Source organism: Macrobrachium nipponense, chromosome 22, assembly GCF_015104395.2.
Source record: "Macrobrachium nipponense isolate FS-2020 chromosome 22, ASM1510439v2, whole genome shotgun sequence".
NCBI lineage: Eukaryota > Metazoa > Arthropoda > Malacostraca > Decapoda > Palaemonidae > Macrobrachium > Macrobrachium nipponense.
The window spans coordinates 46,795,512-46,822,324 of NC_087213.1; the positions used below are offsets into that span (position 1 = coordinate 46,795,512).

General features: G+C 43.5%; 1 protein-coding gene across 1 annotated transcript in view; it reads left to right on the forward strand.

Moving 5' to 3' along the window:
- Positions 1-26,813, forward strand: part of LOC135198626 (deoxyribodipyrimidine photo-lyase-like) — a 236,887-nt gene that overhangs the window by 1,874 nt on the left and 208,200 nt on the right. The window contains 1 exon segment of the mRNA XM_064226383.1: positions 18,998-19,136. Within this exon segment, the coding sequence (XP_064082453.1) occupies positions 18,998-19,136 (139 nt within the window).

A 26,813-nucleotide genomic window follows, 5' to 3' on the forward strand; every position in this document is an offset into this window, starting at 1 on the left:
TTCTTTTAAGTTCTGTATTATGACGTCACGACATCTTGACTTTCGTACCTATTGTAAATATAATTGCTATATACTCAACTGTCTTGCAGAACAGTTTACCAGTTATTCATGCAGATTGTTATCAGCTATTCATGAAATTGTTATAATCGTAATGCGCATATATATATCTTTATTATTTACTTTTTGGATATATGAAGATTTTTTACTGCCGGATTACCGCCGTAGTGTGACGCATCGTTTTCGTTCCCTGGGCCTCTGTCTGTTTTTCGCACCATAAGAAATTATGGGGCCGAATTTGCAATGACCAGAAAGTCGTTTAAAAGAGGAAAAGTAAAGTTAGCATTGAGAGGCATATGTTTTTTGACTGAGAAAAATACAAATTTATTCAATAGGGCTAGCTTGTAAAAAATAAAAAATACTTGGTTATAAAAACTTGATTGACAAACCTAAGCAGCAGTCTACTATGGGTTTCAGAGACAGTACAAGCACGCTTTTGGGCAATACCTATTTCTGTAACGAACACTCGTAATAGAACGAGATTTTGCTATAGTGCATTACACCCAGTGCCGTAATTTATAAGGGTATCGTGAATCACTAATCGTAAAGAATAACGACACTTGTCCTTGTACCAAGAGACAAAAACTCCATTATGCTGAAATGGATATGAACACGCGTAAAAGCTCCACCTACCCCCCCCCCCCCCCCCCCCCCCCCCCCCCCTTACATCGCCACCCCTTTCCTTCTCTGTTCCTGTGCCTCTCTCTCTCTCTCTCATCTCTCTCTCTCTCTCTCTCTCTCTCTCGTCTCTCTCTCTCTGTTCTTGCCATTCGGTTTGTGTTGACCCTCCAAACTGGGTATAAGTCTATACACAAAACGTTGAAATTGGAAATTGGAAATAAGGCTATGTATTGGAAGTATATATACATAAATATTAAAGCATTTTATCATTATTGCATTACTATGACAACTAGAATTCATGAAAACAGTTTTATAATAATGAAACGGTGCATGTGTGAAGCCTCCACTAATGTGGCAACGATGATTTTGCCATTCTTAGCATGCAAACATTAAAGCATGCAAACTTAAAGGTTTTACATTTATTTCTGGCATACGATTATTAAAGAAATTCAAAATACTAATATACTGAAATCAATGAAAAGTGCTAGCAAAAACAAAAAAGCAAAAAAAAAAAAAAAAATATGTATATAATTCAGTTATCCGTAGTAGTTCCTCTATGCACGTTATCCGTAATCGTTCCTCTGTGGTTTTCGGCAGCCAGATGCTACGGAAAACGTTAGAAACATTTGATTGATATCACTTTAGAAATATCTGTAATTTTGGGGGTAAATTTTTGGTTGCAAAAAAAGGGATAAATACATGAATAAATCAAATTTTTTAAATAACAAAGTAAATTTAAACTAAATAACGAGGTAAACGTAAAACAATATAGGGAATAAAAACATTTGCAGTTTCGGTCGGGTCTGTCCGTCGTCTGCTGTTCATAACTGTGTTTGTGGGCGCGCGCGCTTAGAAACCAGGAACAGCAACGGTTTAAAGTGCAATGTGAGTGAACTGAGACCAAAATGTGTATAATAACAATCAAATAAGCATTGTGGAGTTTCGTTTCGCGATGGCAGTAAGGATAAAAACCACCGATTACAAGGTAAGAATGAATTCAGTTCAAAACCTAACCCCGGAATAACAAGTTTCATACTTTCACTAATATAGGCAACAAAATGTGTTGTTTTTATACATTCAACTTACCTGTCAGATATATACATAGCTATTACTCCGTCGTCCGACAGAAATTCGAATTCGCGGCGCACGCGGCAGGTAGGTCAGGTGATCTACCCCACCGCCGCTGGGTGGCGGGAATAGGAACCATACCCGTTTTCTAATTCATAATTTTTTCTGTCGCTGGAATGTAAACAACGTTTGCAGTTCCTCCTGATGGATTTTCGTGTTTCATCGCATCGATCGTCTGGGCTAACTTTTACAGGGAAGTAATGGATCTTTGGTTCGCATACGCTTTTGTTAACTTTTGCTAATATTAACTTCGAAAATTTCGAAGATTAGTGACGTGTAACTACCGAAGTTTTCGGTTAGACACTCGTCCACTTTCACGAAAGTGAATTACGTATACTTTCATGAAAGGGAATTACTTATATTTATTCATTAATACAAATAAGTGTTAGAGTTTGATTGAGGAAATGTATATCTTTCTTCCTAGTTGGGGAAGTCAGAAAAGTAAACTATCCTTTAGAAGTTTTATTAGCTCTTGTGTTAACGAGCAATTATAGTAGTAACAGTACTAGTAGTTGTTGCATCCTCATCACCTTCTTACTCCGCGGAATCTACAATATCATATTTGCAAATTGTAGACTTTGGATATAGTAGTTCGAATGCGAACTCTTAGAACGTAAGAAGTGAATATAGTGTTCCCCATTACAATGGAGGGTGCGTCTGATCGGCTCTGTCTCGCTCTCAGGTCTAGACCTCTTCCAAGCTCACAAGCCCCAGAGGAGAAGGAATGTCGAAAACCGTAAGGAGGTTTCAGAGAATCCCCACCGGTCAGGCGTCCCCTCGGCAGGTTCTGTAGAGCGTCCCAGACTGCCAGGGATAGCCATTGGAAAGGCATCCTAAAACAGTGTTTCTCCCTTTTTATGCGTACGGTTCCTCGATGGATAGAAGAACTTGAAATGAATGAAATTGGCGAAGATCCTCGTATAATGCCTTCTGGTAGAATTATTCAAAATTAGAATGACATTATCGATCCACCTTTCGGAATCAGGCGACGATTTAGCGCCTTCTAATATTAGAGATCATTCGATAACATTTGTGATACAGTCATTGTTCGAGGGACATTTTTTTTTTCGCAACTAGACGAGAGCGCTATCCAATGGGGGTATGAAATTGTTATTTCAACATAAGATTCCCCATCGGTGCATTTTTTAGATATAAAATCTATTATGATGCGAACGATTTAGATTGTTTGTCAATCGAATGAATTGTAGGCGGATCTCGTTAAGTGATAAGCATATATGTATGACTTTTAAGCTTCTAGCTCCTACCATGCTTAGGACATATCGCCTTAGGACTACGGTATGGCAAGGCATAGACACATACCGAACTTTATGCTATAATGGTCAAGTGAAATCCTTACAAATTTCCTAAATTAATACGGTTTACCTTAATGTAACAGTATTATAGAGGATTCTATTAAGCTAGAGTATGAGTTATATGATTGCTATCGTGTCTTCGAGAAGTGATCGGAGAAGCATATCTTTGTATTGGTGGTATTGAGAGTAGGATAGAACATTTTTCTTCGTGTTAGAAGAGGTTTCCATGAATTACCAGTACCCTTCTAGGACTATCCTAGGAAGGAATAGTTTTTAAAAGAATTGTTTAGGACGACACCTATTTAGTTTCTAGAACTTGTCGAAGTCTCGTTAGCTTATTTATGCTTATATAAAAACTTCCTGAAGTTCGATAATAATTTATAAGATTCCTTTATTTAATGGAGTAACTGGCAACTCTGGAAAGGGAAGGCCAGACTGCTTTCGCTTTGAAGACCAACCAACGCAGTCGCAAGTACTCCAATCTTGTTCTCAGTCGTGAGATGTCGTTTACAGCTCTCTCTCCTGCGGAATGGGATAACTAACCGTATCTCTTCCCTACAATCGTGGTCTTAGCCTCGGATTGAGGGAATACTGGAGCTATCATAAATAATATAGTGTCTGCCTTTTGTTAGGAATCTTTCAATAAGAAGGATATTACAACCTTTCAATGCTGTTTACCTAGGTAACATGATTAAAGGATTCTAATGCAGCAGAACATGATATTATTTAATGCACTCATACTTACGAAAAGCATGGCTTATTAGAAATATATACTTTAGTGAGAAGAGAGATGTAATAGAGATTCACAGTCAAGTCTACGGTATGGTTCAAGTCTTTCGAAAAAGGACACAACCGTATTTAGAATCGGATATTGCGCAGAAGTTGTATGAGTCGGATGGGAAACATTCTTTTAGTGGGAAATGGTTTCCCTGAATGGATTATACTGCGTATATAAAAGTTTTTCATAATAAGAACGGAATTAACATATGAAAGGATGTCGGGGGTACCATAAAGACACACTATCTGGCACATAACATAAAGATAATTAGTAGGAGGCGCCAGCCTGGCGCAGATGCGCCACCCGGCCTGGCGCAGGTTGCGCCACCCTGGCGCAAGTTGGCGCCACCCTGCGCAAATTGCGCCAGCTTGGTGCGCAATAAGCCTAGAGCACCATCCAAAATATTTCTCGTTTGAGCGAGTTATTAAATAAAAGCAATACAAGAATTTGCGAGTCCGTGAGAACCTCGATCGACGATAATAACTGTTTAAGTATGTCTAACATTTATTGCAAAGAGTTGTGAGAACCTGCGAGAAGTCTTCTTCATAGATCTCTTAGCAAGAAGAAGACGAACAGTCTTCCTGTAGACTGCTTCCTTTTCCTCAAACCATGCCATAAGGATCATAAGCGCCAGCCAGACGCCTGGCTCTAACTAGAAATAATTAGTTAATAGACATACCTTAGAGCAAATTATGCTTTCCTACATAGACCTGGGAAGTTACTCAGTCCCTCGCACTGGGAGGGGTGGGGGGGGCTCCAATCTCGTTTCAGTGGAAAAAAAAAGGGGGGATGGGATTACGGAAGAATTAACCGAGGAAAAGAATAATTCCCCTTCCGATATACTCGTATTAGAGGAAAATTGAGAAGAAACATCCAACTATGGAAGTACTGTAGAATCATAGGATTCTTACAGCACCTCTTCTTATTTTGATATCGAGATTTCCTGACCTAAGGTTGCGAGTAATAGGCCATAAAGGCTCCAGCCAGGCTTTAACCAAGCGATAGGCGCCAACCAGGCGCGAGCGCCAGCTAGGCGCGAGGCGTCAGCCAGGCGCGAGCGCCAGGCTTTAACCAGGCGATAGGCGCCAACCAGGCGCGAGCGCCAGCCAGGCGCGAGGCGTCAGCCAGGCGCGAAGCGCCAGCCAGGCGCAAGATATCAGGATCTCCAATTTCTCAGTATTTGGAGATAGACTTTCCAAGAGTTTCCTCTTGAGAACTGACACAAGATCAGTTTTTTCCTGACAGTGACACAAGTTGTCGCACAGGCGGCCGTGGCCCTTGTCAGGATTAACTGAAATTGCGGAAGTCTCTAACAAGAACAGACTTCTCATGTCAGGTAACATAGTGGTCGCGTGAGCGACTTCTTTCCTGGCAAGAGGAGTTGTTTTGGGAGAAACTCTTTTTGCCAGATCAACCCTCTACTGACAATTATTTTCTAGATATCGCACAGGCCGAACGGTAGTACGTGTCAGGATAAGTGGGTTCTCCTGCTTTATAGACCTTTACATGGTGAAGAGAACTGATATCTTAGAGGTCTCTCGCTTTCCTCAACCTTATGAGACAAGGGATAGAAAATATATAGGACTCATAAGTTAATCTGGGTGCAGGTTTTAGAAAGACCTTAGCAACCCCTTTTATATTGCACGTTTCGGCTAGTCCCTTGAACCATGCAGCTCCTCTTTCTCCTCTTTCATTGTTATTAACAGGATGGTATATTATCCTACTCCCATGTTAAACATCTAACAAGGAATCACCTTGTAATGTTTTGGTACTAGAAAAGACTCGTAGGAGCTCTCAGTATTGGGTGAGAGGCTCTTTCAAGTATCTGAACCGTACATTTACGGCCTGATGTCCTAGGATAGGAATCTTGAATGATTCTCCTCGATCCTGGATCAGTTAGTAGGAGAATAGGATAATAATAATTTGTTTTGCAGAATAACGATGATAGAATTTTTCCATTCTCTCGTTGACCAGCCACGAGGACAGGAAGAAAGATTATAAGAGAGAGGTAGCAATATACGCCATCTTTATGATATAGAAAGGGGAATAAAATTTAGTCTTTTTCCCCTAAAAGATAAACTCTTTACAGAATGTAGACAAAGGGCGTCAAAGAAAGAGAGGATATATGTTATGCCTCATTTTAGACTTAGTGAGGTTGGATTCTCAGAGGTCACGTTCTTCTCACAGCAGGTTTTGTAAGTCTTTTCCAAGACAGTCTGAATATTCTTGCAACATCTATTTTAAATGGACCTTAACAACCTCTCCACTCTGAGTCTGTCTGCGTGCAGACTGACCAGAAGTGGACATGAATGAGGAGAGGATGTTTCAAGGTAAATGACAGTAGTCATGGATAAGATATATACTGCAGATCGTGCTTGAGGGAATGAGGAAACTGTCCTCTTCCGATACCTCTGTGAACCACATAGCGGTTTTTTCTTCCCTTTCAGAGGGAAGAATTACCTTTGTATATATCTGCTATCAAAGAACGCAGTAAAAGGCTATACTCTGTCTCTATAAAGGGGAATTGGAGATAGCAGAGCATTAAGATCTTCGGGATCTTACACAATACCTCTATACGACAAAACTTGGAGATTATCTTAGTTACAATGGGATCCTATTTGGGCCTCAGATTCCGTGTTCGGACAAGATGGAACTGCTCCTCATCAATGTCTCTCTTGGTACTAATCGACCAAAAGGACGAGTGAGATTTTGGGCTTGGAATCTGGAATCAAATTCTAGAAAGACTCGGCAATGGGTTCCTGCCAGCATGGTATGTTTTTGCAAAAGAATTATAACCTTTTATTCCTGGATCAATGCTTTCAGATAAAGGATTGGTTGTCCAGGCAAGGTATTTACGTTGTTATATACAAAAGAAGATAAGATTTAAACGTTTGCTGACAGAGTCTTTGGAATACGATGAGGGCTCAAAACTACTTCCCAGAAGGTTCGAAGAGATATATTTAAAGAGCTAGAAATCGGGAATCCTCCCAATTTCAGCTCAGTCTCTCCTTAAACTTCCAGGCTCTTTCCCTGCCTTCGTGCAAGATAAGGATAGGGAAGATTTTGCAACGAGAGAACTCTTCAACATGTAGGAGAGGTGCTCGTTAGCAACTGAAGTATCAAGTATGATCCTCCTCGGAGGAAGACTGGTCTCTCGGACTATTAGATTTCCTATCGTCTACTGGATGTAGCTGACTAAAATTACCTCCCCTTGTTGCAGAGGCCATAAGCTCAAAGTGAAAGAATTTCTTCCACCCTTTTCCTTTCTCCTGATAAACGATTGTGGATGTTCAGACTTTCGGACAATGTAGCGCCAATCAGGCGCCAAATGCCAAAACAGGTGTAAAGAACGCCAGAGCAAGACAGTTCCATTAAACACTGGTCATTGTCTGATGAGGAGAAGGGAGTAGGCCTCCAATCTGGCGCAGATGCGCTAGAGGCGAATGAATCAGGCAAATAAAGTGTTCCAGGGTGGGACAATCGCCAGTTTTCATCGAGACTCTTAACAAGCTCGAATCTCCAGCAAGTGGGGAGAAGTCAGCCAGACGCGAGGAGCCAGCCAGGCGCGAGGCGCCAGGCAAGCGAAGCACCAGCCAGACGCGAGGCACCAGCCAGGCGCGAGACGCCAGGCAGGCGCGAGGCGCCAGGCAGGCGCGAGGCGCCAGGCAGGCGCGAGGCGCCAGGCAGGCGCGAGGCGCCAGGCAGGCGCGAGGCGCCAGGCTGGCGCGAGACGCCAGCCAGGCGCTAGGCGCCAGCCAGGCGCGAGACGCCAGGCAGGCGCGAGGCTCCAGCCAGGCGCGAGGCGCCAGGCAGGCGCGAGGCTCCAGTCAGGCGCGAGGCTACAGTCAGGCGCGAGGCGCCAGCCAGGCGCGAGGCGCCAGGCAGGCGCGAGGCTCCAGTCAGGCGCGAGGCTCCAGTCAGGCGCGAGGCGCCAGGCAGGCGTGAGGCGCCAGGCAGGCGCGAGGCGCCAGCCAGGCGCAAGCCAGGCTCTGGGCTTCATCTAGAAGAGATCTGTTGCAAAGAAAGCCCTGGTCTTCTTTGGAAGAGTGGAATCTCTAAAGCACTTCTTGAGTAACTTGACGTTTCCTTCAAACAGCTAAGAATTAAAAGCGCTTGAAGTGCGAGCTTTTAACAATTCTTGTTCTTTCCATAACAATATGTCGTGAGAGTCAGATTAGCTGTATAACGGAGATGCAACTGTGTTGACTTCTCTTTGCACGAAGGAGATCAAGTGGGCCGATGAGAGATCCTTCTCTCTTTGTTAAATACGTGTCCACGGATGCGTTGCTGGGATAGGGAGCCGACACTGATCCTTAACTAGTGAATTAAAATTTTTTATTTTTTATTTTATTTTTTATTTTTAGCATAAGTGTTTTTTTTTTTGTTTTTTTTTTTTCTGGGGTTATTTGAAATGAGTTTGGGGATAGCTCTTTGTCAAATTAAGCCACAAACCCTCGAGTGTTAGGATTCAAGGTGTGATCGGGATCGGTGTTTGTGCATCCTTAAATTATGCCCAATAGGCATTGGTGTATTGTCATGTAAGTGGATAAGACCCCATTGACAATGACCACTAGATTCTGTCAAGTAAGTGGATAAGACCCCATTGACAGATCTACAAGAACTCTTAGCCATAGGTCACATCCTCGCTGAGGCTCTTGAGACGAAGCAGACTACTAGCAATAGCTAGGAAGTCGACCCTTCGTCTAAACACATAGGAACCAAGGTTTTATTTTATTATTACCTACAACGTATGTTGTTTACCTGTCTATTCAGTAATAGCTGTCTTTTACCCTCCACCAATGGTGTGAATCAGCTATGTATATATCTGACAGGTAAGTTGAATGTATAAAAATGATATTGTTATGATACAATAAAAGTTTTATACATACTTACCTGGCAGATATATACAATTAAATGGCCCACCCAGCCTCCCCTCAGGAGACAGCTGGAAGAAAAATTATGAATTAGAAAACGGGTATGGTTCCTATTCCCGCCACCCAGCGGCGGGGGGGTAGATCACCTGACCTACCTGCCGCGTGTGCCGCGAAATTCGAATTTCTGTTGGACGACGGAGTAATAGCTATGTATATATCTGCCAGGTAAGTATGTATAAAACTTTATTGTATCATAACAATATCATTTTATGTGCTGATTACAACTGCAATCTTGAGTAAGATCAATAAACGTTACATATATACGCTAACATTGTTCAAATGAGTGCTGGGAAGCTGGGGAAAGATGGTGGCCGTCACTGATCAGAACCTTCCATGCAAAACGTAGCCGCCATATTGGATTTCAAAAACTGCCTGGAAAACATATTTTATGAAGAGCTCACATGCTTATTTTAGTTCGTATGGGGCTTTCATATATCACATTATGTTGACGAAACTTCAGTCTTTTAAATGGTATGCTTAGAGTTGCAATTGTATTCTTGTTTCACCAATTAAATATCGAGTGAAATAAAAACCCGTCCACCGTGATGAGGGTTTGGTCCTGCCGTGGTGTTTTACCCTATATGCCTACCAGTTTACGTGCAAAATGGGCACACTGGTTAGGTAGCAATATCAATCTTTGGGGGAAGAATATAAAGGGTAAAACAATCACGGACGATCCATCGTCATCACGCTGGCCGGGTCTTATTCACTCTATATTTAATTGGTGAAACAAACAAGAATACAATTTCAACTTGAAGCATACCATTCAAAAGATTGAAGTTTTGTCAACATAAAGTGATATATGAAACAGCCCCATACGAACTAAAATAAGCATGTGACACTCTTCGTAAAATATGTTTTCAAGGCAGTTTTGGAATCCAATATGGCGGCAATCGTAAGGCTGGCCGGTCTAACCATGGACAATCCACCATCTTTCCCAGCCTTCCCAGCACTCATTTGAACAATGATAGCGTATAGTATAGGCTAGGTATGTAACGTTTATTGATCTTACTCAAGATTGCAGATGTAATCAGCACAAAAAAAACAAAAAAACATTTTGTTGCCTATACTACCTAATAGTGAAAGTATGAAACTATATTCCCGGGGTCATGGTTTGAACTGAATTCCTGTTTACCTTGTAATCGGTGGTTTTATCCTTACTGCCATCACAAATGAAACTCCACAGTGCTTATTTGATTGTAAGTACTATACACATTTTGGTCTTAATTCACTCACACATTGCACTTGAACCACGTTGCTGTTACCTGTTTCCTAACGTACTCAACTCTGCAAACACAGTTACGAGCAGCAGACGGACAACTACTGATTATGGGTGCAAAGCTTTATTATTCCCTTAATTGTTTACTTTACTCATTATTTAGTTTAAACTTTACTTCAAAATGTTTATTCAATTCATGTCTATTATCCTTTTTTGCAACCAAACTAACCCCGAAAAATAAAAAATAAATTTTCGGATGTATACCTACTTTACGAGAAGGACGACGCGAGGAAAAATGACTCATCGTTGCCAATCTAGTGGAGCGTCACACATACGCCGATGCATTTACAAACTGTTTCCATGAATTCTAGGTGTCATAGTAATGCAGTATGATGAAATTGCTGTATATGATATACGTACCCACAAATAGATACGCTGATATACCGCTAATTTAACTTGTTTCCCCGGTTTTGTGCAAGTCTCATACCCAGTTTAGAGGGTAAACACTACCAATTGACAACTCGATAAACAATTAAAAGAGCGCAAAACGCCGCAAAAAATGCCGTAGTCCCCTTCAATAAGTGCTGGTAAGAGGTCAGGGTTCGATTGTTGTGATGAAGACCATTGTGCGGAGTGTTGTGATTAGTCCATAGTGCAGTTGGGGAAGTTTGCTGCGAGGAGGAGGTATTATAGGAAGATTTCTAAATTCGTGGTAGAGGGTAACATGCCCTCCACCACCCCTGTGGTAGCTAATCCCTTGTCTTCATACCTCTCTCCTGACAAACTGTCCCTGCTTCCTGCTTTTCCCTTTTGCTGGAAACTTCTGCTTCTGCTTCCTCCCCTGCCCCAAGATTTGGGGGAGGAAGAAGATGGGGCCACCTTCAGCAGGGTGAGTCTTGTCTTTTGTTAGTTTAATTCAGATAATCATCAAGCTGGATATTTGTATTCTCTGGGAATAGTCTTGAATGTAACACCATTCAATTGTGCCAAATCTTGATTCTACATCCTTCCTTTAGGCCAAACTTGTTTTTAGATTTTGTTTACTGGCCATAGGCTAATGTAATTTCCTTGAAATAATTCTTGAATTTTGTTCCAGTGCTTTTATTATTTACTTTCGGATTAGGGGTTGTGCAAGCGCCAGTTAATAATTACTTTAAAGTAATTTTTGAAGGTTGCATCATTCCCTTAGTTTATAATTTACTTTGGGATTTTGTTTACCAGCCATAGGCTCTTATACGTAGTCACAAGTTGCATGTAAATATAGTTATCTTGAAGTATTTTGTGAATGTTAAGACATTCTTTTAGGCCAAACATTTGCAATCATAGGTCAACACATTTTTTGTTTTGTTTACTGTGCCTGCGATACTCATCACTTTCTTTACAGAGACTTGGAAAGTGTGGAGGTTGAAAAGCGGATCGGAGCCGAATGGTGTTAATGTTTGGCTACGGGGTCCCACCTTTGGGAGAGAAGGCTTGCGTGGCCCTGGCATACAGAGGTATTTTCTTGGTGTCACACACTTGTGAACGTTTCACATCTCAGTCCATCAAGCGAGCTGGAGGCTAGTAGCTAAGATGTGAAACGTTTCACAATTGTGGCACCAAGAAAATATCCCTGTACGCTGAGGCCATGAAAGCCTTCTCTCCCAAAGCCCCCGTAGCCAAACATTATTACCATCCTTTCCTCCTTTACTTTTCAACCTTCATACTTTTAGTCTGAAAAGGAAAGTGATGAGTATCGCAGGCACAGTAAACAAAACAAAATCTGTTGACCTATAATCATACTGTATACCCACACCCACACAGCAATAGAAGAGCTACCCCGTAAAATTTGTATTAGGCTGCTGTACGTGGAAACTAATATCTATAATTACTGGGCAAGTATATACAAAACCTAATCTTATTTTAAAAATATAATTTTCATACAATCAACTTACCTGTCAGATCTATACATAGCTAAGACTCCGTCGTCCCCGACAGAAATTCAAATTTCGCGCCACTCGCTACAGGTAGGTCAGGTGATCTACCGGCCTGCCCTGGGCGGCAGGACTAGGAACCATTCCCGTTTTTCTATCATTTTTTCTCTGTCGCCGGTGGTATCAACATTGTTGCTATTACCTCCTGACTTAGATTCTTATTTCATCCTTTGATCATCGTTTCCTCGGCTTTTTCTCTTTTTGGTGACATATCTGGATGACTTGTTTTTTGGTGGCAATTCCTGCTATGTGGACTGATTTTGGACTTGTGCTTTTTGGAATTTTAACTACCAGTATGTCTGATTCAAATGTTAGTGTGAGAATGTGTGTGAATGTAGGCTGCAGGGTGAGGATACCGAAAGCTTCGGTTGATCCCTCACACTGTATGTCGTAAATGTAGGGGGTTTCAGTGTTCTGCTACTAATATGTCATGAATGTGAGGGATTAAATGCAGAAGAATGGAAGACTTTAACTTCTTATTTGAAGAAGTTAGAGAGGGATAGGGTAGACGTTTGAAAGGTGTGAGTACAAGGCCTATTGAGCCTTTTATTGATCCTTATTCTAATCCTGATGATTTGGATTCTCCCTATTTGTCTAATTCACAAGCTTTACTTTCGGAATCGGCCTCTGAAATCGCCGATCTGAAAGCTACAATTCAGCAGATGAAGTCCAAAATGGCGGACTTACAAGGTAAGGCTAGCGAAAGTGAACATTACAGTGAAGTGAGTTCTCCCCAGTGTTGTGGAGGGGGCGTTTGATCGTCCCTGCGACGCTTCCAGCCTAGACCTCTTCCAAGCTCCCATAGCCCAGAGGAGAAGGAAAGTTGAAAGCCTTAAGGAGGTCGTGGGGAATCCCCAACGGTCAGACGTCCCTTCAGCAGGCTCTGTTTCGTTGCAGGCTGCTCAGGGGCGCTTTAGAAAAAGCGTCCTGCGTGAGTGTTTCTCATCCTCTCCCTCTCCCTCACCTAAACGAGGGTGGAAGGAGTCGGATCTATCTAGGCCTCTGAAACGGCATTTGAAAGAACCTGAATTGGATTCGAGCCCGGAGCGTTTCTCAGATGAAGCACCCTCGTCTATTAAAAAGGCGAAGGTGGCGTCAGCGTCACCCGACGTGGACGTGGAAGAACGCTTTCCTACTCCTTCTCCCCCGATTGAAGATGACGTGGGAGAAGCTTCAAGGAAGATTCTCTTGGCAGTACAGGAACAACTAGCCTCTTTGGTGGGAGTGTTAGCAAGGGATCCTCCTTTGTAGGAAGGACGTTTCGCTTCCAATCAAGAAGTCTCGTCCTCTCTCCCCTGCAAAGCGAGAGACGTCATGCAGACGTGAAGCTTCCAGACATACCGCAGAGGGCGTCGGTTTCGGAGAGCGAGATCGAAGGGGAACCTTACGCAGACACGTAACGCCAGATAGACGTGAGGCGTCTTATAGGCATGAAGCGTCATTTAAAGCTTCTTATAAGCGCGAGGCTCCAACCAAGGTATTGGCGCCAGTTAGGACGCCAGTTGAGAGCGAAGCGTCTTCCAGGCGCGAGGCGTCATCCAGACGTCAGCAGCCAGACAAGCGGGAGGCGTCAGCCAGGACGCTTGGCGGACGAGAAGCATCATCCAAGCGGGAGGCGTCATCCATTTATGGAGAGAAGCCTAGGCTGTTGGCGCCTTCCAAGACTATTAAAGCTGTGAAGAGGAAGGAATATCATTCCCTTAGCCCCTCTCCTATCAGGAGTTTGTCTCCCCCAGAGGAAAGACGTACTGATTTGTCAGCGGAGACTCATCTAGACCCCGAGTTAGAAGTAAACTCGGAGGACGAGTATCAGGGAAGAGAAGGACTGTCGAACTATAAAGTTTTGACAGCCTTGCTTCTAGAAGAGTATGGAGACGACTTGACCCTGTCCGCTCCCCTCCTTCTCCGCGCTCTCTTTTCTCGGAGTGCATAGTCTTCGTCTTTTCTTAGAATGAAGCCCGCCATTTTGATGAAGAGGGCTCTTCAGTCATTAGACTCATGGATGAAGTCGAAGAAGGAGTTGGTAAGAACGGTCTCTGCATGCCCCCAGCGAGACTAGCTGGTAAAAGAGGCATTTGGTTCAGACGGGAGAGAATATGGGCATTTCTCTTCCGTCTTCGACAGAAGCGGACTTTTCGACCTTAGTTGACGCATTGCGTAGACAAGGTTTGAACTCTGCCCGTATAACTTGGGGCATTTCAGACTGGACCATCTCCTCAAGAGACTCTTCCTTGTATTGGAAGTTTTCAACTTCTTAGATTGGTCCCTTGGGTGATTGTCCAAGAAAGCCCATGATTCTGAAGGACTCAAACCAGAAGTCCTTCTGTGTATTTTGTCTTGTATAGACAAAGCGGTTCAGGATGGCTCGTTGAGATTGCCTCTTTATTTTGGAGCAGGTCTTCATTAAAAAGAGGAAAAGAGGACAGGTTATAGTGCCTTTTTGACCAAAGCGGTCCTCCCACTCCTCAGAGCAGCGCTACTGTACTCTCCTTTGTCAGACTTTTTGTTCCCTTCTCAGTTGGTGAAGGACATTTCTCTTTGTTCATTAACTGAGAAGGCGACTCAAGACCTTCTGACTCAGTCAGCAAGGAAGAAGAAACCTGTTACTGCAAACGGACAAGAAAGGACCAAGTACATCAGTTCAGCCCTTTCGAGGTGGCCCGACCTCCAGAGCTCCCGCAAAAAGGAAGGCTCCTGAGAAGAGAGGTAGGTCTGCTTTTCGTCCCTTTAAAAAGGGAAACTGATGCTTCTCTCCTCCAAGCACCAGTAGGTGCCAGGCTCTTGGGATTTGTGGAGGCCTGGGCACTATAAACGCAGACGCTTCATCGATGTCTGTAATAAGGAAGGGATATCGAATCCCTTTCCTGAACACTCCTCCCCTAACGTTACACCGCGGGAACTAACAGCCAAGTACAAGGATCCTGTCCTGAGGGATACTCTTCGATCGATGGTGGATCAGATGTGGGACAAGAGAGCGATAGAACTAGTACTGGATCAAAACTCCCGGGGTTTTACAATCGCCTTTTTACAATCGCCTTTTTCTGGTTGCGAAAGCCTCGGGAGGCTGGAGACCAGTACTAGACGTCAGCTCTCTGAACAAATTTGTTCAGAAGGAGAAGTTCTCGATGGAGACTTCTTCCTCAGTTCTTGCGTCAATGCGACAAGGAGATTGGATGGTGTCTCTGGATCTCCAGGACGCCTATTTTCACGTCCCGATCCACCCTTCTCGAAGAAGTACCTCCGTTTCATGACGGGGGGAAGGATCTTTTTAGTTCCGAGCCTTGTTTCGGCCTTTCCACAGCTCCTCAGGTCTTCACAAGCCTGATGAAGAATGTGGCGAGGTTTCTTCACCTCAAAGGAGTAAATATCTCTCTGTATCTGGACGACTGGCTCATCAGGGCCAGATCAGAGAGACAGTGCTTGGCGGACCTTACGTTAACTTAGACCTGATCAGATCGTTGGGATTACTCGTGAACCTCGAGAAGTCGCAGCTGACCCCCAGACAGAACTTAGTCTATCTGGGGATTCAGATGGATTCTCGGGGTTTTCGAGTATTTCCTTCGCAAGAGAGAATCGCAAAAGATTTGCAGAAAGTCTCTCTCTTCTTAAGGAAGGAACAGACGTCGGCGAGGGAATGGTCTGAGCCTTCTAGGGACCCTTTCCTCGCTCGAACAGTTCTTCCCGCTAGGAAGACTTCATTTACGTCCGCTTCAATTTTTCCTCAAGAGGTCTTGGAGTTGGAAAACCAGACATCTTTCAGACGCCTTTCCCATTCCAGTGGAGATAAGACCACACTTGGAATGGTGGTTGCCCCCTCTGAAAGAGAACAAAGGGATCTCTAAAATCCAGAACCCAGACCTAGTGTTGTACTCCGACGCGTCGGAGAAAGGTTGGGGAGCAACATTAGGCTCGAAGGAGGTGTCAAGCACCTGGGAAACAGCGCAGGTGTCTTGGCACATAAACTGCAAAGAGCTCTTCGCCGTACACCTGGCTTTGAAGAGTCTAGAACTTCTTGTTTCGAACAAAGTAGTGCAAGTAAATGTGGACAACACACAGCACTTGCCTACATTGCGAAAACAAGGAGGACTCACTCCTCGTTCCTTTACGAACTTACGAAAGATCTTTTACTTTGGACGTCTCAGAGGAACATCTCCCTTCTTACAAGGTTCGTTCAGGGAGTAAAAAGTGTGAGGGCGGACAGGCTCAGCATGGAGGAAACCAGGTCCTTCACACAGAGTGGACCCTACACGAAGAGGTGTGTCAAGATCTCTGGTCTCTGTGGGGGACTCCCTCATGTGGATCTCTTCGCCATGTTCATCTCCAAAAGGCTAGCAGTCTTTTGCTCGGTCGTGGAAGACCCCAGAGCTCTTATGGTAGACGCCTTCCTGCTGGACTGGTCTCACGTAGACGTCTACGCTTTTCCTCCATTCAAAATCCTGGGACTAGTGCTGAAAAAGTTTGTGGCTTCAAAGGAGACGAGGATGACATTGATAGCCCCCTTTTGGCCGGCTCAAGACTGGTTCACGGAGGTGGTGGAGTGGATCGTAGACTTTCCCAGATCCCTACCAAGAAGGATGGATCTTCTCAAACAGCCACACTTCAAGAGGTATCATCAAACCTCCCCGCTCTCGCTCTGACTGCCTTTCGCGACTATCGAAAGACTCGTCAGAGCGAGAGGGTTTTCTCGCGAAGTTGCAAGCGCGATCGCGAGAGCCCGCAGAACCTCCACTAGACAAGTATATCAGTCCAAGTGGGAGGTTTTTAGAAGGTGGTGTAGAACTAAGAAGTTGTCCTCCTCCACTACCTCTGTAGCGGAAATTGCGGATTTCCTTCTATTCCTGAGAGAGGAATCTCCTCTAGCTGTATCCACAATAAAGGGATACAGAAGTATGCTCTCGGCAGTCTTCAGGAATAGAGGATTAGATCTGGCAGATAACAAGGATCTCCACGATCTCATAAGGTCCTTTGAGACTTCAAAGTCTAAGGAAACATGTCCCTCCTAACTGGAACCTAGACGTGGTTCTCAAGTTCCTTTCATCCGAAAGGTTCGAACCTCCTCATCTGGCATCGTTTAGAGACATCACCAGAAAATGCCTATTCCTATTATCTTTAGCTACGGCAAAGAGAATTAGTGAATTACATGCTCTGCAGGATAAAGTAGGATTCAAGGGAGACGCAGCTATTTGCTCGTTAAGACCCTGTTTTTAGCTAAAAACGAGAATCCACGAATCCCTGGCCTAAGTCATTCGAAGTCAAAGGCATATCGAGTCTCGTAGGCAGAGAAGCAGAGAGGTCTCTATGCCCTGTAAGAGCTCTGAAATTCTACCTTCAGAGAAAGCATCAGATGGGAGGCTCTAGGCAAGGTCTTTGGTGCGCGGTAAAAGACCCCACAAGACTGATGTCCAAGAATGCTCTGGCATTCTTTGTGAGAAACGTCATTACAGACGCGCATAAGATCTGTCCTGACGAAGAGTTCCGACTGTTAAAAGTGAAAGTCTCATGAAGTGATAGCAGTAGCAACGTCTCTCTCGTTTCATAAGAATATGTCGCTTAAAACATCATAGATACGACATTTTGGAGATGCAACTCAGTATTTGCATCTCATTACTTGAAAGATGTTCGTGTGAACCTATGAGAAATGTTTTTCTCTGGGTCCTTTCGTATCGGCGGATACGATCCTGGGTACGGGAGCCGACACCAATCCCACCTTAAGTATATACTTTTTCCTTCTTTTTAGATATGGTCTGGAGTCTCTTCTAACAAAAAGGACTTGGTTTAGCACGGGCGGCCGTCTCTGTTGTTCAGTAAGAGACTCTTGTCATATCTAATTAGATGAGTATAAATTTTTTTTGAAAATTTATGTATGTGTGCGTAGTGTGTTTTTTGAGTTATGGTTGTTGTGAAGAGTTCGTGGATAACTCGGAACAATCTTTATTTCTAACATGTGGTTAGGATCATTTGGTCGGGATTGGTTGTGTGCTCCTTCATAAGGTGTATTGTCATATAAGTGGATCAGCACCCATTGACAAAGTCCCTTTCAGGCTCTTCCGAGTAAGCGGATAAGAACCCCTTCGGCAGACCCCCCCAAGAACTCTTGGCCAGATATGATCATATATCTCGCTAAAGTTTCTTGAGGTGATGCAGATACTGGGCAAACACCCCACGAAGTCTACCACCTATCAGGTAGGAAACCAAGGTTTTATTTATACCTACAACATATGTTATTTTACCTGTCTATTCCATAAGTAGCTGTCTCTTACCCTCCACCAAAGGGTGCCAATCAGCTAAGTATATATCTGACAGGTAAGTTGATTGTATGAAAATGATATTGTTATGTTACAATAAAGTTTCATACATACTTACCTGGCAGATATATACAATTAAAAGGACCCACCCAGCCTCCCCGCAGGAGACAGTGGAAGAGAGAAAATATGATAGAAAACGGGAATGGTTCCTAGTCCTACCGGCCCGCCCAGGGCAGGCCGGTAGATCACCTGACCTACCTGTAGCGAGTGGCGAGCGAAATTTGAATTTCTGTCGGGGGACGACGGAGTCTTAGCTATGTATATATCGCCAGGTAAGTATGTATGAAACTTTATTGTAACATAAACAATATCATTTTTGTGGAGCTGATGGAATATTCTGGTACAAAGCTTGTCATGTGCCAAACATATAACTTGACATAAACATGGCCATAGCCACAGCCATAAACATAATGTATACTGAGAACTGATATACACAGCTTCTAAAGTTCAAGTGTAACTAGCCTACAGTGTTTTATGGTGGTGTGTGGCTGAATGAGTTGGTGGTAATGGAGGCTTCTTTGTTGTTGGGTTGTATACTTCCTGCTGTAGTACAGTACTTTAAAAAATGCAGCATGGATATATTTTGGGAAAAATATAGACTACAAAAATTATAATAATTTTGTTTTATTAGAATATTTTTTGTAAATTAAATTTACCTAGTTTTTTCAGACTCTTCACTACACCTAGAATTCTAACTTGGCAAAGAAACAAGATGACATCAGTTGAAGCAGAGCCTCCTCAAAAGAAGCAGAAAGTTGATGGGACTCAATTGGATATACACTCTCGTATTAAGAATGAAAGGATGGAGGTAAGCACTGTAATGTTGAGTGGTAGGATTGAAGTGAGTATAATGGTAAATGAATCTATAATATTTTTACCAAGTGAAAATGGTTTGTTTTTTGTTTAAGTAACTTTCCAAGTAATTACATGGCTAAGTATTTCTAAGTACCGGTAACTAAAATATGAAAATTGCGGCAGCGATTCTTTTGTTTTGGTGTAGTCGGTATCCCGCTCACTAATGGGGAAATAGGTAAACAACTCGGCAAAGAAGCTCAATTTTATTTCTTACCAGCTTCCGATGAAGGTTGTGAGCTGTAGTTTCCTTTGAGTTTGGATTTCATCATTCGCCGAGAGTTCCGGTACCTTCGGTGAAGTACTCTGATTCTTTTATCATTTCCATTAGACGTTTATTAACTATTGAAGCATAATTAACAGTACTTTGACCAGTTTAGGGCTTTAGTCTGTTATTTTGAGATTTTCTCTAACGATGTCTGACTCTAGTAAGTCAATTAATGAATGAATGATTGGAAGTTTTCTGGCATCCTGACGCTGAAGGTCATTGACGCTGCTAGTAAGTCAAGTGTCTGTTTTTTCAGCAAAGGCTACAATACACGGTTAACTTCAGCAAAGTATGATTCCCATTCTGCTTGTGTTCGTGTAGGGGTCAAGTTGCATTATTGATTTAACTTGTAATGAAAAACAATGGAGATGAAAAACAGTGGAGGGTTCTATCGTACCGTTCAAAGATAGAGAAAGATAGGAAGCGTAAGGCTACTTCTAGGTATATGAAAGGTCTTTAGTTAGCCAGGAATCTTGCTCTGAAGTGCCAGTGATTTCTGTTTTGTCCCCCAAGACCAGCCCTTCCTCTTTCCTACCTAATCCTGTTCCCGACTCCCATGCTTTCGATCCCAGTACCATTGCCAGTCTTGATGCAAAGTTTGAACGTAAGTTTGAGCTGTTGGCTAACTGTGCCTCAGCTAGGTGAGTCAGTGCATATGCTTCTTGATAAAGAAAAAAGTAAAGTGTAAGTGGAGGAGCTGGCCGTCTGTCCCACTGGTTCTCCTAGGCAAAGGTCCCTGACATACTCCCCAGCACCTGGGAGAAGTATATGGAGGCCCAAGGGAAGTTGGTGGGGTGTGCCCACGGGCAGTCGGCTCCTCAGTCGCACCTCTAGATGTTTCCCAGTAGCGAAAGACAGCCATTGGAAAGGCGTCTTGGACAGTGTCATTGTCTTTCTTCAAGCTCTAATTATTCGAGTCCGGAGAAACGGCGCTGATGGCGTGAAAGTGACTTTCCAGACCATTGAAAAGGTCTGCAGTAGACCGTAATTGTCCCCATCAGGTACTGCTTAAGAAGGTAAAGGAGGTTAAACCTTATTGTAGTTTCGGGGATAGCCCAGAGACTTTTTCTTCTGATAATTTTGATAAACTTCTAGAAGGAGACTTTTCTTGACATGTAGCGAGACGTAAGCATCTGAGATCGGTGTTTTCAAGCGTATTTCGACTTCAAATCCTTCGATGCAACAGCGCCCATCGGTGCCTGAGACTTTTGATGCATGAGCGCCCATCGGCTCCTGAGACTTCGACACATGGAATTTTCAGGGCTGCATGATGAGCGACCATTAGTGCCATAGCTCCCTTTTCCACGTGAACTGGATTTGTTTGCGGCGCCGTTCTGCCTGCAGCGCCTCGTATTTCATCTTCTCCTTCGTCAGCATGCCTGACCTCATTTGTGTAATGTATCTTCTGCGGAAGAGGAAGAGATTTGTTAGAGAAGATTCTAAACCGCCATCAGCTTATGAAGCTCTTTGCAATTTTTCTTGAAAAGTTATCCAACATTTTCAAGCCAGCTACTCCTGCCCCTCCAGCTACAACTCTTCAGATGAGTAAAGTTTCTTCAGTGTTGTGATCTCCCTCAGTTATTGCTTTCTATTTCAACCAGAAAGCTATGGGTGAGGTCAAAATTGGCCAGCAGAAAAGAGAGCACAAGGGAAAGCAGTCTTCTCTTTCCCTCCTTGCTTGAATAGAAGACATTCATATTATTTCACTGGGAAGTCTCCCTCTTTTGAGTGTTTCTGCCTCCGCCCAAGGGAACTTCTCCAGGACTTAGTGAGTCTTCTTAGAGATCAGCTTTCACAGCTGCAAAAATCAGGTTTTCTTCGGCTAAGATCGATCACCTCTTCTAAATCTTTTTAAGATTTTAGAAGTTATTATTTTTATGAACTGGACTATTGGCTCCCTTGGCAATAAAATTGTGGTCGCTTCTTCAGCAATTTCTGCCATCGGTTTCTTCCGACTTCTTAGGAGTTCTCATGTTTGGATAGAGGCGTTAGTGACGGATGCCTGCCAAATTGCTTCTACCTTCGCGATGTGCATTCTTTAGAAGCATGAGTTATGGTATGGTGCTTCTTCATGGCTAAAGGAGTTACTTCAGTCCAGAAATCAACTCTTCTGTTCTCACTGCTGGTTTGCGAATTCCTGTTTCCTCAGGATGTCGTTAGTGGGATTGCTTCTGATTAAAGAAGTCTATCCAGGATTTGCTCTCCCAATGATCCAAGCATTCCAGGGAGACTCCGGCTTTTGTCCATAAGTCTACTTCTCTCTTGCAACAATTACCCTTTCGGGGGGGCAAACAGAGACAGCGATCCAAGTCAAGAGGAAATGTCCAATTTCCATTCAAAACAGTTAAAAAGTCTTCCTCCAAAGCCTACCCCTAAGGAATGAGAACAGTCTTTCTCATGCAGCAGCAGGTGCCAGACTCCATCATTTCTGGCAAGAATGGAGCAGAAGAGGCAGAACAATGGTTTCTAGTAGGGAATCTCCTAAACAAAAACTTAGCTGTGTGGTTAGCTGGAGAACCAGGAATATACTTGGGTATATTTTCAGAATCACATATTAAACATTCAGTAGATTTCATAGGCAAAGTTAAGAAAAAGAATATGAAGGGACACATGGTTAGTTTTGATTAGTAGCAATATTCACCAATATCTCCTTAGATAAAGTACTATTATAATTTCTTCAGACTAAACATAATGAGGGTATTTTCAATCCAAGCATAGAAATAGGCGTCTTCCTCGAGTTGATTAAATCGTGTCATTGATACTTATTTCACTTTTGAGGGAAAGTTTACAAACAGAAAATATGGAGTAGCTATGGGGGTCCCTCATTATCACCTATATTTGCTATCTGTATGGAATATTTTGAAACCCAATCTAGTTCCTAATATTAATGTCTAATTTAAAAACTGAGAAGTTTGGTGGAGATATATGGATGATAATTTTGCTATTCTGCTAGGTGATGAAAGTGAAATAGAAACTTCTCTAGACGAAGTCAATAAGTTTGATAACAATAGGATATGAATTCAGCACATATAGAAAAGGCCAAAACACACAAACTCAGATCCATTTTTTCTCTGTTTTCAGTTTTGATATTAAAATATGTGTTCTAACAGGTTTATTTCTTAGGGCAATGAGGACGTGTGACCCTTGTAAGATAGATCAAGAAATAAATTGCATTGATAAAAGCTTGATGCATTAGCACACTTGGAATGGTTCAGAAAGAGGGCACTCAACAAAGCTAGGAAGTGTTTTTTTTAACAGAGCAAATGTTGAGAGTACATGGAATAAAGAAAACAAGAAATAGTTGTCCCTTATATGCCTAAAATGAAACAAATCACTTAAAAAATGAAAGAAAGTAAATATAAATCTTTGTATACCTTTGATAATACTGTAAAAAACAAAGTATGTAAAAATAAATTGAAGGAGAAGACCGTAATACAGATGATGTAGGGGGATACAGCAATTGTGGACACAATTATACGGGGGAATCAGGTAGGGGAATAAGGACTAGAATTCAAGAACACAGAAGAGCAATACAGCTACTCTCAGGGGAGTATAGCTACTCTCATTTTCCCAACAATGCCTAGCTATAGCATAGGCATTGGAAAAATGACCATAGGATGGATTTTAAAAACAATAGGCTTATGCTAGGCATTGTTGGGAAATGACCATAGGATGGATTTTAAAAACAGTAGGCTTATATACAAAAGAAATAATAAGTCATAGGAGGGTAGTAGAAGGAGCACTCATCAGAGAGATTAAAGCAATGGAAGGAAACAAAGGTTTTTACCTCAGAAGATCCCATAAACTGAGCTTTAATATTAAAAGAAGCCAAGATTGACCCTTCTGACCTGGAGATGAAGTTTTCTGCCCAACAGACTATTGGCGACCACTCACTTAATACAAGGGTTAATCCATTGACCATCAGCTCAGGATATCAGAGCGGAAGAGGGTATTAGCAAACTCTCAAGGAAACCAGAATATCCATCGTATAAATGATGTCTCAACAATAGTTCCAAAAGACTGCTGGGCCTTGCCCTTGGCTGACAACCTACACATCTCTGAAAGGGCCACAGATATAGGGCCTGAAAGTACTCGAGTGTTGAGTAAAATAAAATGTAAAATACTTGTAAGTAAACATGTTATACACAGTAATTTTGTGGTGGGTTTCTTTTTCAATCTTCAGAAGAAAACTGAATGAAGTTTTGGTTTGGTTGATAATGATAATACTAAAACTAATTACAAGATCCGTACGAAAACTATCCTTTCCCGTTATTCCCTCATCTTTTGTTTTTTAACTGCAAGAGAAGCTGGAAGCCAGAGCTGTCAAATATGTCAAGTTAATGTGACAAGGGAGAGTTGCCAATTTGCAGGCCAATGATTTTTACACTCTCTCTCTCTCTCTCGTCTCTCTCTCTCTCTCTCATCTCTCTCCTCTCAATCTCTCCTCTCTCTCTCGTCTCTCCATCTCTCTCTACAAGATATTTATGACATTGTTTATTAACTCTCTTATGTTTTGGCTGGAAGCGTTAGAAGTAATGGATTGTTCATACGCAAACAACCTTCAGTCTTAACATAGGATAATTTTCTAGAGCCCAGCTGGTCCGGTTAATCGCAGATGAAAAGCAAGGAATCTTGTGAGGTTGGGCAACGTGTTCATATATCTGGTGCAAACGTTCCAAGGGTCAAGGGCACGCACCCAGCGCCACTGTGTTCCAGTCTCTTCTTAACCGCTTGGGTGAAAGTCGTGGTTGCCTCTCTCGGCCTTTTACCTGGTTCTTTGCCTGTTTTTGCTTGTGATTCTGTGTGTGTGTGTGCTTGTATTATGGCGGCTTCTGCTCCTTCTCGGCCTCGCCAACGCATGTGGCCGGGAACTCTAGGTTTCCCGTGATCATGTTTTCCTGTCTTCTTCAGTGGCAGACCCACACTCCACATACAGTAGGTGTTGTGCTAATGTTTGTATCATAATGAATCCCAGCCCTTAATGTCGTGCGTGGCCTAGAGAGCAGTGGAAGTTATTTTATAGTAAGAGGGAGCATCGTAGATTTCTATCCTTCCTTCATGGGAGGGGTTTTTATCGCCTTGCCCTCCCTATGCTTCATCTTCTGCTGCAGTCACACCCCATGATGCTAGTGTTGTTTGTGCCTTTGTCTCCTTCCTTTCTTCCATCTATTCGTTGTTGGATGCATCGGGAGGCCCTCAAGCTGATTTATTGTGTAATGTTGCCCCCTCTTCCTTGGAGTTAATTTACTTCCTGCGAGGGAGGAGGCTTTTTCATCAGTTTCTTTTATTTCAGATTCGGAGGCGTCCAAAATGGTGGTGCTATGGGGTTCGCCCTCCTAAGAGGGTTTGCTGACGCATTTCATGGATGCTCGCCTCCCCCCTCAGGCTACCCAAGCTCTCCCCCCTCCGCCTGGCCTTGTCTTCGTTGGTAGCCTGGGTCAGCCATATTGTATATTTTGTTGTTCATGCCACTTACCTGACAGATATATATAGCTGTATTTTCTGAAGTCCGACAGAATTTCAAAACTCGCGGCACACGCAGTGGGCGGCCAGGTGGTAGTACCCATTCCTCCCGCCGCTGGGAGGCGGATATCAGGAAACCATTCCCATTTTCTATTCATATTTTTTTCTGTCGCCGGTCCGGTAAACAACTGTTTTACAGACCTCTGCTCAGGATTTTTTGGATTTGACTCGCTTTTAAGTATCTGATTGGTTTTTTTGGTATTGAATTGGATTGTTGAATTGGCATGTGCGATAGTGGACCGTTTTTTGATTTTGGGGATTGGCTTTTCTATAAAAGATATGTGGATCAAGTGCTGTGAGTTTCAGTCAGATGTGTGTGAGGACTGATTGTAAGGTGAGGCTACCGACGAAAGCATCGGTAGACCCCCACACAGTATGTATGAGTTGTAGGGGCATAATTGTTTGGTGGATAATCGGTGCAATGAATGTGAGAGATTGACTGATGATGATTGGAGAGTATATGAGTCCTATCGCCTTAAATTGGAGCGCGATAGGATCAGGAGGTCTTCCTCCAGGTTAGTGGTTCTACCAAAGGTAAGGCTAACATCTCTCCTGCATTAACACCTGTAGAGTTTTGCAACCCCTAAACCTGTGTTGCCTTCGGGCTCTGATTCTGTGTCGGGAGAAGCTAATGCTCTCTCTCTTATTTTGGAGTCTCTTCGCACTCTGGAGACCAAAGTGAAAGCCTTAGAAACTGGCTCGGTGCAAGTGTGTGATCGTGCCCCTAGTGTTGTGGAGGGGGCGTCAGATCGGCCCATAATGCCTCTAGGCCTAGACCTCTATCAGACTCCCAAGACTCAGGGAGTAGGTATGTCGAAAGCTGCAAGAGGGTTACGGGGGCTCCCCACCGATCTGGCGTCCCTTCGGCAGGCCTTGTAGCAAAGTCCCAGGCTGCCAAGGAGCGCGCACGAGCGCGCGTCCTGAAAGAGTGCTTTTCGTCCTCCGAAGCGTCCTCCCCGCGCAAGGGGTGGAGCGCTCGGAGAGACTCTCGTCCTCTGAAAAGGACGTTTCGTGTTGAGGACGCTTCACGTCCTGTATCGCCGCTTTCGTCGGAGGATGCGTATGACGCTTTTCCCTTTTTTTTTCCGCCTCAGAAAAGGGGTAAGATCTCCTCCGATGAGGACGCTGGGTTGCGTGCACAGGCGCGTCTACCTGAGAAGCAGGTAGCTGTACCTGTGAGAAGGAAGGAGGCGTCCCCTTGCCCTCTCGTCTTCTCGCAGGATCAGTCCTGCTTCCTCTGTTCGTTCTTCCCCAACGAAGAACATTCTTTTGTCCCTTCAGGACCAGCTATCGACGCTTATGGCTCAGAGGACTCGCCCAGCAGCAGTTGAGCCTAAGCGGAGGAAGGACCTTAGACTGCCCGTCAAGAGGACGAAGCAGTCTCCTTCTCCCTCTCCTACTTCGTCTCGTTCGCCGATCGCTTCTCCTTCGGCGATTCGCCGATCTCGTTCGTCCTCTAGAAGGACGTTGCGTCAAGACGCTTTTGAGGAGGACGCTTTAGCAGCACGACGTTCGACAGGACGCTAGGCAGGACGCTTGGCAGGACGCTTGGCAGGACGTTTGGCAGGACGCTCGACAGGACGCTTGTCAGGACGCTTGGCAGGACGCAGTTTTCATCATCTAAAACTGGAAAAACCCCGGAGTTTGTGGAGATGAAAACTCTCTCTCACCACTAAACGTGCGTTTAAGAAACTCCAAGATTGGATGGTAAGAAGGAGAGATCAAGGCAAGACGACTTTCGCCTTGCCTCCAGCTAGACTCAGCGGAAAAGGGGGCATTTGGTATAGAACCAAAGAAGAAGTAGGAGTTCGTATCCCTTCTTCAGCTCAAGGAGATTTCTCC